Source organism: Hirundo rustica, chromosome 7, assembly GCF_015227805.2.
Source record: "Hirundo rustica isolate bHirRus1 chromosome 7, bHirRus1.pri.v3, whole genome shotgun sequence".
In the NCBI taxonomy this organism is placed as follows: Eukaryota; Metazoa; Chordata; class Aves; order Passeriformes; family Hirundinidae; genus Hirundo; species Hirundo rustica.
Genome location: NC_053456.1, coordinates 1,349,801 through 1,366,908, shown reverse-complemented (window position 1 = coordinate 1,366,908; position 17,108 = coordinate 1,349,801). Strand labels below are relative to the sequence as shown.

The window sequence follows — 17,108 nt, the reverse complement described above, 5'->3', positions numbered from 1 at the left end:
ACCATCTCTGATCCATCACAAACTCGTTCTGACGAGAGGGATCTGAACCCACCACTTTTAAGGGAATTGTTTCCTTCCCAACATGCTGGTGACACCTAAAGGGTGCAGGAGCTCCACGAGGGATGAAGAACCACCTCATCCTCACTGTGCCCTCCTGCCCCCTCTCAGCTGTTCAAATCAAAGCTCTTGGCCTGTAAAAAGATCCCCTTTTCCTTGCTTTTACCTCTTTGATGTGGAGGAAGTCCTTGGCATCGAAGGAGATGGCAGTGCTCGGGACAGGAACATCTTCATCCAGAGCCCCGCAGTAACTCACGTTGGTCTTGACAGCAAACGCCACTGGTTTGGACTACAGACAGGAAACCACATCAAAAACACTGGGAACACTTCATCCCTGAAAACTCAGCCCTAATCCTTCCACAGCCAGGCCAGCAGAGTTCAGCTGCCTGGAGAACATCCCCGTTTAGAGGAGAATACTGACACCAAATTCCCCCAACATTTCTGCAGATGCTCTGACTCGACCGCCCAAGTGTTTCAGAAGCAGGAGTGAATTTTAACAGCAGGCAGAAGGTAAAAGTGGCACATGGCAGTGACAGGAACACACCTTGGCCCTCTCAAGCTGGATGGCTGCTTGCTGCTCCCTTTCCTGGCGGATTGCTTCCCTGTCCTCTTCCAAAGAGACATCAGAGTCTGAGGGTCTGCTCGTGTACGAATCTGCTGAGCCCTGAAAGGAAATCCAGGTCACTAAGAAAACACAGGCAAGGAACAGAAATCCTGCCCCCAGTCAAATTTAAAAAACACTTTTAAAAACATTTATTTCTTCTTTGGTCTTTTTTTTTTTTTTTTTTTTTTTTTTTTTTGTGGGGTTTTCCAAAGACAAAAATCTCCTTCTCTTTGTTACTGACACGGTGAAATCCAGCTCAGCTGTGGGCACGGGCCAAAGGTCTTTATAATATTCATATCCTGTTTGACAAGCTCAGACTCAGGATTGTCAAGGGTTAGGTCACATCAAACATAATTAAGGAATTGTAAAGCTTGGTTTGAATCATCCCTCCCCGTGAACACGTTCCATTGTGTAAGGGCTTTGTTCCCGTGCACGCAGAGCTTTGTTCTGGGCTTCCAGGGGGGAAAAGTGGCAAAAAAATGACATTATTAAAGCTGCTCAACAGCTCTGTATTGATATGACACACGAAACCAGCACGTTCAGGCAGCAGCAGAGAGCATCAGCCTGTGAGGGAGGATAGAAGGCGCTGCCACAGTCGGATTTTTGGCCATTTTGGGGACATTTTTTCAGGATTCCAGGCAACCCCTGAAGTGTGCAGTGGCTTCTCTCTTTGCAGAGACCAGGCTGACACCAGCACCTCACACACCAGGTCTGTGTGTGTGTGGGGCCAGTGGAAAAACAGGGCTCTAACCTTGCACAAAGGGAATGCTGACTCCTGATCAATCTGTGACATAACTTTGTGTGCTTACTCTTATTTTGGTTTTCCTCACATTGATTTATACCCAGCAGCACAGGCACTGTCCAATCAGTATTCTTACTGTCCATGTAAAGTCACATATTCCTAAATATTGCTGGGAATACATGGCCATCCCTGTGGGTCCCTGGCCATCCCTGTGGATCCCTGTCCGTCCCTGTGGATCCACCTCCATCCCTGTGGGTCCCTGTCCATCCCTGTGGATCCACCTCCATCCCTGTGGATCCATCTCCATCCCTGTGGATCCCTGTCCATCCCTGTGGATCCACCTCCATCCCTGTGGATCCATCTCCATCCCTGTGGATCCCTGTCCGTCCCTGTGGATCCACCTCCATCCCTGTGGATCCATCTCCATCCCTGTGGATCCCTGTCCGTCCCTGTGGATCCACCTCCATCCCTGTGGATCCATCTCCATCCCTGTGGGTCCCTGTGGATCCCTGTCCATCCCTGTGTGTCCCTGTCCATCCCTGTGGATCCATCTCCATCCCTGTGGGTCCCTGTCCATCCCTGTGGGTCCCTGTCCATCCCTGTGGATCCACCTCCATCCCTGTGGATCCATCTCCATCCCTGTGGGTCCCTGTCCATCCCTGTGGATCCCTGTCCGTCCCTGTGGATCCACCTCCATCCCTGTGGATCCATCTCCATCCCTGTGGGTCCCTGTCCATCCCTGTGGATCCATCTCCATCCCTGTGGGTCCCTGTCCATCCCTGTGGATCCATCTCCATCCCTGTCCATCCCTGTGGATCCATCTCCATCCCCGTGGATCCATCACCATCCCTGTGGATCCCTGTGGATCCATCTCCATCAGAAGACTTCTGGCTCAGAACCACTGCTGGTCCAGTTCTCTTTCCCCGTCCCATGCTCCCGTCATTGTGAAAGGCAGACTTCCTCCAGGCCAAGAACAGATTTGCCAACAGGAGCTTCACCCACAGCTGTGATTTTAAACACACCAGAAAATTCCTTCCAGAATCTGTGGAGAGCTGGGAAGAGCTGGGAAGACACAGGAGCTCAGGGTGCTGAGCTGGAACACGTGGAGCACCCCCAGGCTGAACACTGGCATTGGAGGCTGGCAGCAGCTCAGCCTTTCCCAGCTGGGAGCTGCACATCCTGCTCTTCCTTCTGCTTCCTCTGGGATGGAGCAGAGCAGGGAACTCAGCACAGACACCCCTCAATGCCTGAGCTCCCTTTCCATGGGGAAATTCCTGCTGCTGCCCACCCTGAGCTCCCCTGGCCCAGCCTGAGGCCATTCCCTCTCCTCCTGTCCCTGTTCCCTGGAGCAGATCCCAAATCCCCCCGGCTGTCCCCTCCTGTCAGGGAATTGCAGAGAGGGAAAAGATCCCTCTGCATCCTCCTTTTCTCCAGGCTGAGCCCCTTCCCAGCTCCCTCAGGAATTCTCCAGCCCCTTCCCAGCTCCCTCAGGAATTCTCCAGCCCCTTCCCAGCTCCCTCAGGAATTCTCCAGCCCCTTCCCAGCTCCCTCAGGAATTCTCCAGCCCCTTCCCAGCTCCCTCAGGAATTCTCCAGCCCCTTTCCCAGGTCTCTCAGGAATTCTCCAGCCCTTTCCCAGCTCCCTCAGGAATTCTCCAGCCCCTTTCCCAGGTCTCTCAGGAATTCTCCAGCCCCTTTCCCAGGTCTCTCAGGAATTCTCCAGCCCCTTTCCCAGCTCCCTCAGGAATTCTCCAGCCCTTTCCCAGCTCCCTCAGGAATTCTCCAGCCCCTTCCCAGCTCCCTCAGGAATTCTCCAGCCCTTTCCCAGCTCCCTCAGGAATTCTCCAGCCCTTTCCCAGCTCCCTTCCCCTCCCTGGCCACGCTCCAGCCCCTCCGTGTCCCCTTGTCGCAGAGCTGTCCCCGGCGCTGGCGGTGCCCCGGCAGTGCCAGCACAGGGACGGGCCCTGCCTTGGGCTGTGTCACAGCGGGGCTGGCACAGCCCAGGGGCCTCTCGCCCACCTGGGCACCCCTGGGGCACTGCTGGTTGCTCATTCCCTCAGGTCTGATGCGATCCAGAGTAGCTCGGTGAGGGAATTCACCAGGAGCAGACCCACACAGCGCCCATACTGGTTTTTACTGGTGTGTGTTTGAACAGTGACTTATTTGCTGCTGTCAGAACGAGCCAGCCTGAGGCAGGGCAGCTGCTGTGCCAGGCTGAGCAGTGCCCGTGTGCCAAGCGACGGGGATTGGTACAATCACAGCCGCATGATCCCGGCTCTCCCAGGCCCTTCCCAACAGGCAGTGGCTTATCTGGAAGATGCAGCCCCAGGACTGTGACTCACGCGGCGCTGAGCTGCAGCATCACGCTGCAAACAGCAGCAAAAGGAGCCAGACTTGTGGGGAGTTTTGGGTTCTGCTTGAAATGTTTGATTGAAGATCAGAATTATGGCCAGAAATATTGTGGGATATTGACAGAATATTGCCCAACAATCCAGCACAAACACTGCTGTCTGCTCAGCACCAAGCGCAGTGAGCTCGGCTCTGACTGCTCCTGCTTGCTGAAACTGCAGTAGGGAGTGAGAGGAAAAGAAAGAGGAAAGTCATTGTCCACCTTTTTTTGTACACCAAGATGTTCCTAGAGGAAGAATTTCTTCCTGGAAAGGGTGGTCAGACACTGAAGGGGCTCCCCAGGGAATGGTGTCCAGGGAGGGACTGGATGTGACACTCAGTGCTCTGGGCTGGGGACAAGGGGAGGGTTTGGGTATAGCTTGGACTCGATCCTGGAGGGCTTTTCCAACCTTGGTGACCCTGGGATTCTGTAAAAAATCCCTTTAACTTCTTTATTTTCACACTGCTCAGAGCAGCAGCCTGGTCCTTTGGGATATCACCTGCACCCACGGTTTCACACATAATATTTGAGGACCATTTATCAACCCCCCCTTACCTAACCCCAATCCCACGACCCTCTGGGAGACAGAGGAACTTTGTCAAGTGGGGCTTCAGTGAGTTCAAGTGACACCAGCTCTGACAGTTTGAAAGAAACAGGCTTTTCTAGATAATGACATGACAGACTTGTTGCTTACTTCACAGCCTTTACACTTTGGGCTCCCGTGAATTCATTTTTTGTGCGATTTCTTATTTATTTTCTCCCTCTCCCATCAACTAATGTAACTCAGCTTAGCTAAAGACAGGGAGGTCTGAAGCAATCCCAAAACTGCCAGGGAGAAGGGTAAAGCAGAAAGAACAGGGGGTCTGTTTGTTTTTATTCTCCTGCTCCCTGACTGGGAGGACACAATATTCCTGGCAAATGGGGATGCTCCAGCATTTCAGGGAGGAAGAGGTGACGTGAATCCTCTTCCTGGACACTACCACGTCCAGCCTTTGTGTTTGCTGAAGGAATGATCAACCTTTAGCCATTATAGCTAAAAAATAACCCTATTGAGCTTGCAAATAATTTTTCCCCAAGTGCCATAAATCCACAGCTCCGGATTGCTCTGCCTCCATCCCTAAGGAATGCTCTGTCACTCTGCTCATGCAATTAAAGCAGCAATCCATTAGCAGCTCCAATCAGCCAGATGACAGGCAGCCTCTCCTGAAAAGATTTAGGGTGCTGAGGGGTCCATCCCGACCCAGAGAGGCTCTGGGAAAACATCTCTGCTGACAAAGAGCTGCTGCCTGCCCCGTTAGTGCCCCACGGCAGCACTCCTGTCCCCAGGATCACTCCTGCAGTGTCTGCCCCGTTAGTGCCCCATGGCAGCACTCCTGTCCCCAGGATCACTCCTGCAGTGTCTGCCCCGTTAGTGCCCCATGGCAGCACTCCTGTCCCCAGGATCACTGGGATCACTCCTGCAGTGTCTGCCCCGTTAGTGCCCCATGGCAGCACTCCTGTCCCCAGGATCACTGGGATCACTCCTGCAGTGCCTGCCCCGTTAGTGCCCCATGGCAGCACTCCTGTCCCCAGGATCACTGGGATCACTCCTGCAGTGTCTGCCCCGTTAGTGCCCCATGGCAGCACTCCTGTCCCCAGGATCACTGGGATCACTCCTGCAGTGCCTGCCCCGTTAGCGCCCCACGGCAGCACTCCTGTCCCCAGGATCACTGGGATCACTCCTGCAGTGCCTGCCCCGTTAGTGCCCCATGGCAGCACTCCTGTCCCCAGGATCACTGGGATCACTCCTGCAGTGTCTGCCCCGTTAGTGCCCCATGGCAGCACTCCTGTCCCCAGGATCACTGGGATCACTCCTGCAGTGCCTGCCCCGTTAGTGCCCCATGGCAGCACTCCTGTCCCCAGGATCACTGGGATCACTCCTGCAGTGTCTGCCCCGTTAGTGCCCCATGGCAGCACTCCTGTCCCCAGGATCACTGGGATCACTCCTGCAGTGCCTGCCCCGTTAGCGCCCCACGGCAGCACTCCTGTCCCCAGGATCACTGGGATCACTCCTGCAGTGTCTGCCCCGTTAGTGCCCCACGGCAGCACTCCTGTCCCCAGGATCACTGGGATCACTCCTGCAGTGTCTGCCCCGTTAGTGCCCCATGGCAGCACTCCTGTCCCCAGGATCACTCCTGCAGTGTCTGCCCCGTTAGTGCCCCATGGCAGCACTCCTGTCCCCAGGATCACTGGGATCACTCCTGCAGTGTCTGCCCCGTTAGTGCCCCATGGCAGCACTCCTGTCCCCAGGATCACTGGGATCACTCCTGCAGTGTCTGCCCCGTTAGTGCCCCATGGCAGCACTCCTGTCCCCAGGATCACTCCGGCAGTGCCTGCCCCGTTAGTGCCCCATGGCAGCACTCCTGTCCCCAGGATCACTCCGGCAGTGTCTGCCCCGTTAGTGCCCCACGGCAGCACTCCTGTCCCCAGGATCACTGGGATCACTCCTGCAGTGTCTGCCCCGTTAGTGCCCCATGGCAGCACTCCTGTCCCCAGGATCACTGGGATCACTCCTGCAGTGTCTGCCCCGTTAGTGCCCCACGGCAGCACTCCTGTCCCCAGGATCACTCCTGCAGTGTCTGCCCCGTTAGTGCCCCATGGCAGCACTCCTGTCCCCAGGATCACTGGGATCACTCCTGCAGTGTCTGCCCCGTTAGTGCCCCATGGCAGCACTCCTGTCCCCAGGATCACTGGGATCACTCCTGCAGTGTCTGCCCCGTTAGTGCCCCATGGCAGCACTCCTGTCCCCAGGATCACTGGGATCACTCCTGCAGTGTCTGCCCCGTTAGTGCCCCACGGCAGCACTCCTGTCCCCAGGATCACTCCTGCAGTGCCTGCCCCGTTAGTGCCCCATGGCAGCACTCCTGTCCCCAGGATCACTCCGGCAGTGTCTGCCCCGTTAGTGCCCCATGGCAGCACTCCTGTCCCCAGGATCACTCCGGCAGTGTCTGCCCCGTTAGTGCCCCATGGCAGCACTCCTGTCCCCAGGATCACTCCTGCAGTGTCTGCCCCGTTAGTGCCCATGGCAGCACTCCTGTCCCCAGGATCACTGGGATCACTCTGGCAGTGTCTGCCCCAATCCCACCTGGCACCTCCCAGCTTCCCAGCAGCTTTTGGGACACTCAAGGCAGTCTCATCCTGCAAGACACAGGGAGCCAAATTCCCAAAGATCCCAAGGTCTCCTGAACTTAGGAGACCAAAGACCTGAACCAGAGGTGGCTCCAATGCTTTTAAACTGGTCAGAAGCTCAACTGAACATATTTCAGACATGGAATCATGAAATCATGGAATCCCAGACTGGTTTGGGCTGGAAGGGACCTTACAGCTCATCTCCTTCCAGGCCAGGGACACCTTCCACAAGCCCAGGGTGCTCCAAGCCCCATCCAACCTGGCCTTGGACACTTCCAGGGATCCAGGGGCAGCCACAGCTTTGCTGGGAAACCTGTGCCAGGACCTCATCACCTTCGCAGAAAACAATTCCTTCCCAATCTCCCAGCCAAATCTCTTTCCCAGTGGAAGCATTCCCTGTGTCCTGTCCCTTGTCCCCAGTCCCTCTCCAGCTCTCCTGGAGCCCCTTCAGGCCCTGGAAGGTCTCTCCAGAGCCTTCTCTTCCTCGGGCTGAACCCCCCCAGCTCCCCCAGCCCTTTCACTGGCAGGAAGCTTCCACCAGCCCATCCTCCCTTTCCCCCAAGACAAACTCATCACAAACTGGAGCCTCAACTCGAAAAAAGCCCGAGTGTCCTCAGCAAGTTCCCGGGAGAATCGAGGCCACATCTCTCCCTGACGAGTTCCCAGAGCCCTGACAGAGCTCCTGACACAGCACAAGGAGAAAAAACAGGCACAGGCATGGCTGCAGGGCCATATGCTGCCATATGCCACCGGTGTTCCAGAAATCACTTTAAAAACCCCACAAAACCCACAGGAGAGTTGTTCCTCGGGGAAGCAGCTCACTCTGAGCCCCAACACCAAGATCTCCCAGGTCCAGGTGCACAAGAGCAGGTTTAACTCACAGGTTACTACTAGAAGTTTGTCATGGAGATGGGGGTCACAGAAAGTAAGCATTAACTCATTTTTACATGAAAACAAGAACCAGAAGCTGAGGATTTAAGAAACCCCCACGTTTTAAACACCAGTGGCCACCACAGTTGGTGCTCATCTCATCCCAGCACTGAGGGTGGGCAGCTAAATTTAATTACCGGGCAGGTGATGTAATTAATTAAAAGGCAAATACAAAACAGCGGGGATCTCTTGGTCTGGCGTGAAAAGCTCGCTGTGCTGCAATGGAAACCGGGGCCAGGAAAATCTGAGTGTGCCCAGTGAAATACCGCAGAGCCCTACCCCGCACCGGAGGGAGCATTCCATGGGAGCTGCAGGCAGGAGCAGCCCCCCCGTGCAGCAGGGAAAGCAATGCACTTATTCCCACGTGGAAAAGGTGCAGAGATGGCAGCACAGCCTCTAGTTTGATTCAACATCCTCTGGAATCATGAACACCCCCCTCAAATGACAAAAGCCATTCCAGCTACTGCAGTGTTAAATAGGGAGGTCCAGGAGCAAAGAGGTGCAGTGGGACTTTTCCCCAAATTCCCACTGGAAGCCCAACCAGGACAAGGCTCAGTTCCCAAATTTTCTTGCTGAATCCCCAACACACACAAGGCAGCTGCACAAGAGCTTGGCATTGAGTTGTGATTTCAGAATCCAATTCTCGGCACTTATTTCCTTCCATACGTTTGGTAAATTTAGTGAAGACAACTCATTAGGTGTCTCAGCAAATTGGGAATTACTAGGTAGTTAGAACATGTTTTTTTCTTTGGGAATACTAATTGTTGGAAAATAGGGCAATTCTTCCAACATTTCCCGATCTCTTTTATTTTTTTTTTTTACCCTGGATTTCAAATCTTGCAGTCTATCTCCTTTCTCCAGCTGCCTTCAGTTCAGCACAGATTGTGTTGCTACATTTAAGAAACAGAGTTTGAAAAAACTACTGGTAATATATATCTCTATTTACTGCCAAAATACTCCCATCTCTTTTGGTAATGTTCAAATGAACACGAGAGGCACAAGCTTTTGCTTAGCAGGCATTGCAGGTCCACACAAAGCCCGAGGGAGTGGTTAGAGAATAGATGAGCTGCTCTGAACTTTTCCTTTCCACAGGTTAAAAATTCAGATCTTTCTCCACAAAAGAACACCCAAAGCACTTTTCCTGCAGTCTCAGAGCCAGGGGAAAGGTGAGGATCACAAACAGAGGGATGGCGACAGGCTCGGGTGCTTTTCACCCAGCAGAGCGTTCAAAATTTCAACACACAAACCTTTCAAATTCCAGGTTTTTGCTCGGCCACAAAGCAGCAAAGATCTGCCCGGGAATGCTCTGATCTGTGCTTTATTCCAAATGCAGGTTGTGAGACCTGGGACTGAATCAACACCTCAACACCTCCAGCTGAATTTTGCTTCACCCTCTGCAGCTGGTCGCTCTTTTTCAGGAAAGCTATTCAGCAGTCCCAGGAGAGAAAAAAAAAAGGTGCTATTTTTCCATGATAAAAGGCACCAAACTAAAGCTGCAACGGCACAGAGACACTGCTTTATTTTTTCTAATTGCTTCAGCTCTTGAAAGCATTGAATGATCTTCCCAAGGCTCTGGGGAAGCTGCTGCTGTTGGGTTTGATGAAACCTGATAATAAAAGTGCACCTGGTGTCCTAAACGAGCTCTCCTGTGAGGAGGATGCTCTGTGCCTGTCCCACATAACACATTCTGAAGTCAAGAATGTTCCATAAATCTCCAGGAAAAAAAAAAATATTACAAACACTGCCCCCAAACTGAAGTTAATCATCCTCCCAACTACACAGGCATCTGTGGCTGCCATATGTGGTCTGCCACAGCATTCCCTCAGACGTGCAGGCTACAGCCAGGAAGTGCAGGAATAACGTGGTGTATTCCTAAACCACCCCCCAGTCACCCTCCTGTGCTGGGAAGGAGAGCTCCTGCTGACAGGGCTGGATCACCTTCAAAAAAAATAATCACACCTCCACCTAGCTCCTTGTTACTGCAACAGGGACAGTTAACTTGGGATCTGCAAGAGGATGAGCTCCCATTTCTCCTCTCATTTCACCCTGCTGCAGTTTATCCCGATTTCCCTTTGGGTTTCACGTAGCTTAGCTTGGTTTGCTCCCCATGGGTCACCTTTGGGAGAACCAGGCTGTGCCAAGCTGGGCCTGCTCATCTCCTGTCCTGGGACTGCTCTCAGACATCCCAGAATCCCAAAATGGTTTGGGAGGGACCTTAAATCCCATCCTGTGCCACCCCTGCCATGGCAGGGACACCTCCCACTGTCCCAGGGTGCCCCAGTGTCCAACCTTGGGCACTGCCAGGGATCCACAGCTGCTCTGGGAATTCCATCCCAGGCAGGAATTCCCAGTTCCCAGTCTCCCACCCATCCCTGCCCTCTGGCAGTGGGAGCCATTCCCTGTGTCCTGTCCCCAGTCCCTCTCCCTCCTCACTTTTATAATCCCCATCAGGGGACTGGAAGGCCACAGAGAGCTGTCCCCGAAGCCTTTTCTTCTCCAGGCTGAACAAAGGCAAAAAATCCGTTTATTTTCCTGGAGAGCTGTTCAGCAGCACCCATTCATTAGCTTAAATGATTTTTCAACTTCCCAACAAATAAAACCAGTCCATCTCTTTCAAACACACAGGGAACACTTCAGTGTGTGTTTATTGTATTGTTCAGTATATCCAATGCAGGGATGTGCAGTACAATAATTTTCAGGGTATTCCACGTGTGAGGAACAAAGTGGAATTTTCCTCAGTGTTGAGAAGATCCTTTCCAGATCCTGTCTGCCTTCACTGCGTGCTCTTCCTAATTCCAACAGCTAATTTAAAGAATACCCATCTTTTTTTTAAGGATTTTGATGATTACAGTGGCCTGATTTTCTTCTAGAGCGGTGTCACCACTTCCCACACCATCAGGCTTTACACAACCAAAATAACCCTGAATAGTTATTTTACTTTTTTTTTCAAGAGAACTGCTTTAGAATGTCACAGAATCCCAGAACCAGACTCCCATCTCCCCCAGCATTAGAGGAAAATCACTTTGTTTAAAATGTTCACGCTGGGTAGTGAATGGGAAGGAATTGTTGAAATGAATTTCACGCTGCTTAATTTAAGCCAAGCAACTGATGGAGTTTGGGCCTAGGCTGGTGATGTTGTGTTATGTTATGCTTTTAATTAGCTCCTTCCTTCCAAAAGCTTCCAAACCAGGAGCTTTAGAAGTTGCTTTAAACACTGATAAATGAGGCTTACAAACAGAGCATTTTCATTTTTATTTTTTTTTCCATTTTCTACTCTTTTTTTGTACTTTCTTTCTTTTTTTTTTTTTTTCCTCCGAGGAGCTGCCACGATCTCCGATTACTTTTCTTGCAGCAAACCCTGAAATCACCCGACTGCTGAACCTACCAGAAGCTCTTATGGACTGCCAGGAATATCTTAGGAAGAAAAAGCCCTAATTTTCCAAGTGCTGTTCTGGCTGTAAATAGCAACTCCTTCCCCCGAGCCCTTGCAATCGAAAAACTTGACGTGCTGAGAGCAAAATACAAGAGAAAAGAGATTTTGCTGGCACCTGCTGAGGTAATATTTGAGCGACACTTCATGGTCCTTAATTGCTGTAATTAACCAGGGAGCCCAAGGACTTTCTAGGACTTTGCTGCCCACTGGGAATTCACAGGGAAAGGGCTGGGAATTCAGTGGGCCAATTCCAGCAGCTCTGCCCTAATCCTGCAGATCTGAGAGCGCTCTGAGCTCACCTACTCTCCCCAAAACTGGTTGGGTTTTATCATCACTGCATAGGATGGGGGGGAAATATCCCCCACTGACAATTTTGTTGTTTCCATGTGCGCTCCTGCTTGGATATTGCTCCACACGCTGAAAACAAAGCACTGCTGTGAGAGGGACTTGTTGTCATCAGGTATTCCCAGGGGGTTTGTGAGGACCAGCAAAACACAGGACAAACAAAAAACCAACCAGCCGACGGTGATTTTGGGAAATGAGAAGCAGGAACAAATAAACACCCCAAGATTTAAAAAAAAACCTGGGGATGCTGCTAGCAAAATAGTCTCTCCATGTATTCCCTGTGGGGATAAATGGGAAGGTAGCAACGATAGGTGGAAATGCAAAATCCAGGAGGAGGGAACAACCAGAACTTTGTGCTACACCCCAACTCCAGCCACCATCTTTTTTTTGAACATGGTGTGAACGTGTTTTCCCAAATTCTTATCGCTATCTGGTCATCAGGTCCCTCAAACCCAGCCCATTCTGGGATTTAACGGCTGACAGTAATCTAGAGAATTAAACATTAAAAATTCAGAGACCATCCTTTTAGTTTTTAATAACTGCCTCCAGTTTTATATCAAAGTGGATTCTTAATGAAATATCTTAGGAGAAACAATAGTTTAATATTCCTTCTTGCTAGCAACCAACAAGCATTCCAATCAAGAAAAAAAATCCCTTAGGAATCACTATCTTACAACCCTTTTAATTTGGCACAGGCAGTAACTGAGAAAGACCCTGACGGTCTCACTCTGTAAAAACTCCTCCATCAAAGTTCTCGTATGCACCAGTAAACACAAATCTGCAGGAGCAAACAGGGCAACTTTCAACACCTGGATATTGTTTTTTGCTGAAAGAAAGTTTAAAAAAAAGCCTTGTCAAGAGCAGAATCTGTCAATCTTGACAAGATTTAAAACCTTTCCAAATGCTTTGCCAGTATTTTGGGATACTGTAGCAGAGGTGTATCCTCTCTAAAAGGAAATGTCAATGGTTCTGTTGGTACCTTATAAATCTGTACTGAAATGCAATCAGAAAGGCAGGGAATGGGGACGATGAGTGAAGAGTCTGCTCAAAGGTACAGAAAAACATCCAGGAGGAAGAAGGAAAACATTCCAAGATGAGCAGCCAGAGAACCAAAGTCCCGAGTAAGGAACTGACTCCCAGGATGGAAGGTGGTGGCTGACAGTGAGCTCCCCCTGCACAGGGAAGTGCCTCTGACGCTGGATGCAAAGCCACCCCTCGCATTTCCAAACAAAGAGAAGGATGAGAGGGAAGGACGTCAGTCAAAAGCAGGCTGAAGCTCCCGAATTCCCTTTCTGCCCGCCGTACCACCGGGGCGCCCTCCCCTGGCACTGCCGCTGCCGGAGCAGAGACCGTGAGGATGCGACACTGATCCAGGCACACAAACACCCACATTCAGGCGGGCACAGGCACAGGTTGTGCGGCGGCGCTTCCCTGGCACTGCTGCAGGAGACACGGCCAGGAGAGCTCCGCGCTCCGGAATCATGCCCGTGCCCCGGGCCGGCAGGAAGGGCCGGCTGCTGTTCAACTCCCATTTCTCCGGTGCGTTTTAGCACCAACCGTTTGTTATTCCCTCCCTGCCGCGCGTTCCCCGCGCCAGGAGCTCTGCCCTGGAAGCTGTAGCGCTGATGGCTCCCGCGGGATCAGGGCTGCGTTCAGCCGCAGCGGCTGCCGTGCGCACCCCGCTTCCCACAGCACGGCCCCGCAGGATGATCCAGCCCCGACAGCGCCGTCCCTGCTCCGCTCCGGAACCCCTCCAGCGTGAGCAGGGCGCAGCTCCTGCGCTCCACTGCCGGAGCAGCTCCCCGCCGTGCCCAGCATCCCCTCCCTGGGCACGGCAGGCGGGAGCGCTGCCACGGAGCAGGCAGCGAGGGGAGCAGCGCAGGGGGGGAGGAGGCGCCACACCGGCTCCGGCAGCACCTTCCATCCCGCAGCAGCCCCGGAGCACGGCCAGGGGATGGATGGATGGGCCACCGCTCCTCCCGTGCCCGCCTCTCCCGTGGGAACAGCCAAACAGCCAAACAGCCAAACAGGGCGAGCGAGGGGACAGCGCACCCGCTCCGTCCCCAGCACGGGCTGCATGGAAGGACAAGGTGAGGTTCGGGAACCCAGACTCACCTTCCATCCCCAAAGGAGGATTTTTCCCCGGCCCTACACACAGCAAAGTACAAAATCCCAGGCTCCCCTCTCATGTCCCTCCTCTCCAGGGAGACTGCTGTGGCTGCCCCATCCCTGGAGAGTGCAAGGCCACGTTCGATAGAGCTTGGAGGGGAAGTGGACACTGCCCGTGGCAGGGGGAGGAAGGAGAAGAGCTTTGAGGTCCCTTCCAAGCCAGGCCATTCCATGATTCCTGCATTCCTGTTAAGTTCCTGCACACCTTTTCCAGCACGGAATGCAGAGTGGGCACAGAGAACCACAGGCACAGGCAGGATCCGAGCTGGCTCCCGCTGACATCTGTGTCTGTAGCGTGGGGCTGCCCTGACACAGCCCCTTCCCCACCTCCATCCTGCAGCTCATCCCAAAACGGGCGAAGACCCGTGCAAGGCGCGCTGCTCACACCCCCAAATTAGCTAAGGGACACGAATAAAGGAGAGGACAAACGCGCTGAGCCTGCGGGAGGAGGGGCAGCAGCTCCCTCGGATCTGCCGGCAGCAAAACCGGAGAGGAGCAGACGTGGCTCATTGCTCCCCTCCGGCAGCACCGCTACAATTCCTGGCACACAGGGACCTGCCCTAAGAGAAATGAGCGAAAAAAACCCGAACAAATCCCCCCCAAGTCCCTCAGCTCTCCAGGGATCGCAGCAGGACCCACTCGGGCAATCGCTTTGCTGACTGCCTTCCTGAAATGCTGTGATGGGAGAAAGCTGCTCCAGCTCCCAGCTGCCGGGAAGCGGCTTTTTCTCCAAATTTTTTTTTTTTTTTTAAATCTTTGCAAGTAATGCAGCAACTGCACTTGGGTGAAAAGGCAAAGGGAGGAATTATTTAACAGCTGAAAGAAACGTGCACCCATCAGGACTTTTGGGCGGCACTTCATTGAAATACATCGGTGCAGCTCCTCTGAAAACCTACGTTTGGTTTTACCCCTCTGTTCAGTTCTGGCCCCAAATTTCAGATTTAAAGGCACATGCATTTCTGTTTTAGACTGCTTTGAAAATGTTCAGCAAAACCAGCCTGAAAAGCTGTGATGCCTTTGGAGAGATCTCTTCACTGATCAGTTCTCAGCAAAACAACACTGCGGTGTTTGTATTTATTTGCATTGTTGTGGTTGTTACTCCGAGGATACAACTGGGGTTTCATTACCTGTACGAGATCAGACCATCCCGAAGAAAGGCAGACAAGCTTTATGAATAATTACATGTTGTTGTGGAATGTAAAACACTCAGTTCTGATACCAAAGAGATCTCGTGCATCTTTTATAAATTAAATTCTTGCTTGTGAAGGAAGACACCAAATATCTGCGCAAAGTTACATCCCTTTGAAGGCGCCTTCCCCCTCAGCAGGTACCACCTGCACGCAGAGAACCTGAACAAGAAATCACAGGACAGAAGCTTCCTCCTGCAGACAACACAGAGTCTGTGGAGTCTGATGGGTTTGTGTGTTGTATCCAAGCACCAGGGGCTGCTGAGAGGAACTGTGGCTGTCCTGTCTCTGGAAGGGTCCAAGGCCGGGTTGGACAGGGCTCTGGGATAGTGGAAGATGTCCCAGCCCATGGAACTGGATGGGTTTATGGTCCTGTTCAACACAAACCAACCTGGGATTCTAAGGAAGCCAACAAAAAGGAAAGATCCCTCTGTGATATATTCAGTACAGAGCAGTGAAGCTAAACATTTAACAAGGTTCCTAAACAGTCTAACAGCCAAAACATCTCCAGAACCGGCACTGAAAAGACATCCAGTGGAAAGTCTGAAGGCCTAAGCCAACTTCTCCAAACAGCTTCTATGTGGCCAGCAGCAGTGTAAGAATTCTGAACGTGTAACAGGAAATATTGCAGCGCGTGGCTCCTTTCCTCCCAGACTCCCACTCAGGCTCTGTGTTTACATTGATCTATTAAAGGGAAACATCACTTAATGCGTTCCAGAAAGGAATCCACTCCAGGAGCTACTCAGCAATGTACTCCTGCACTTAGCACCACTCTGCTCCTTGGGGCAGCAAGTGAAAGTCAACAGACAGCCGTAATTAGCATGGAAAAAGGGAGGGAGGCAAAGTAAAACTCATTTGTCTGTTTTTCCATCTGTCAATACCCCGTTCATTTTCCAGTAAGAGATCGATAACAAGTGCAGAGCTCCAACATTCCTGGTTTATGGCATACGAAAACATCTTAAGAACATTTTAACCGGAACAAGCATCACAGAGGGGATAAAGCTACTTCTCTTACTTGTCAGAAACTGTGGAAATAAATACACTTTGAAGCAGTTTTGCCCACTCTTCTTGTCCGGCGGCACGTTTTCGTTCAAGTAACGTTGCTCACAGAACATGAGCTGGCAGCGTGGGTGTGTCCCACACTGCAGAAACCTTCCCTGAATCCAGCTGGAGCCTCGTGGGCAGGTGAGCACAGGCACAGCCTGCAGAACCCCAGCCAATCCTTGCAGCGTGGCGTCCCCTGGACACCGATTTCTGTGGGATCTGTGGCCCCTGGAGCGTGGCAGCTTTGCTCCTGAGCTTTATCACACAGCGCAGGATGGAGCCCTCGGTGCCAGGAGCTGCTCTGAGGTCTCTCACAGCTGCCAGAGGCAGGGCCAAGCTGCCACCGGCTTTTTTTCCTCGGTGAGATTTTCCAGTTATTGGTCGTAATTGAAACATCCCTGCCTAAGTGTTACGCTGGGGCTTGTTTTGTCAGGACCTGATGAGCTCACCACTAATTGTCCTGGAACATAAAATTTTATCACGGTATCTCATGACCTATATATCACAGATTAACCGATGACTTGTCAGAACACATCATTTTCCCAAACAAGAGAGAGCTATTCTTCAGGGAATCCACCAGCCACAGTGGGAATGGGGGTTAAAATATTGCCAAGAAATCCTGCATGGAAAGGAGATGTTCATGAAGCAGCAGCACAGGGGAGTAACCATTAGAAACATGATTTTATTCTTATTCTAAGAGATGAAAGGCTGTGATAAAGTTTGAACTGTTAGGCTGGGGGTATTCAGGTTGCACCCAGCAGAAAGCACAAAGCAGCTGAGCAGAGGCCGTTTGCAGGGAAATGTCCCAGCACAGGAAAAACCAAGGGAGGACTCCCAGGGAAAATAGATCTGGTATAAGCAGAATTCTCTCAAAAGAGAAAGGCTTGTGAAGTTTTATAGGAAGCGTTAGCAGCTCCTTCAAACACACTTCACCACTCCAGTACTCAGCACGATGATAGGGAGTGTTTTTTCCTCATGATTTCTCCCTTGCTGCTGTAATAAATCAAATCCCCGCCAGGCTGCATTCCCCATGCTGGTGAA

General features: G+C 52.0%; 1 protein-coding gene across 8 annotated transcripts in view; it reads right to left on the bottom strand.

Moving 5' to 3' along the window:
* The window catches only part of CACNB4 (calcium voltage-gated channel auxiliary subunit beta 4), an 82,352-nt gene that overhangs the window by 24,405 nt on the left and 40,839 nt on the right, over nt 1-17,108 (bottom strand). For all 8 annotated transcript variants that reach the window (XR_009208023.1, XR_009208024.1, XR_005701607.2 and 5 more), the window contains 2 exons: nt 602-721; nt 224-346 (listed from right to left, as the gene is read on the bottom strand). Coding sequence is in view for 5 of the 8 variants with exons in the window: in XM_040069256.2 (XP_039925190.1) it covers nt 224-346; nt 602-721 (243 nt within the window). In the remaining 3 variants the exon portion in view is untranslated. The remainder of the gene's footprint in view (nt 1-223; nt 347-601; nt 722-17,108) is intronic.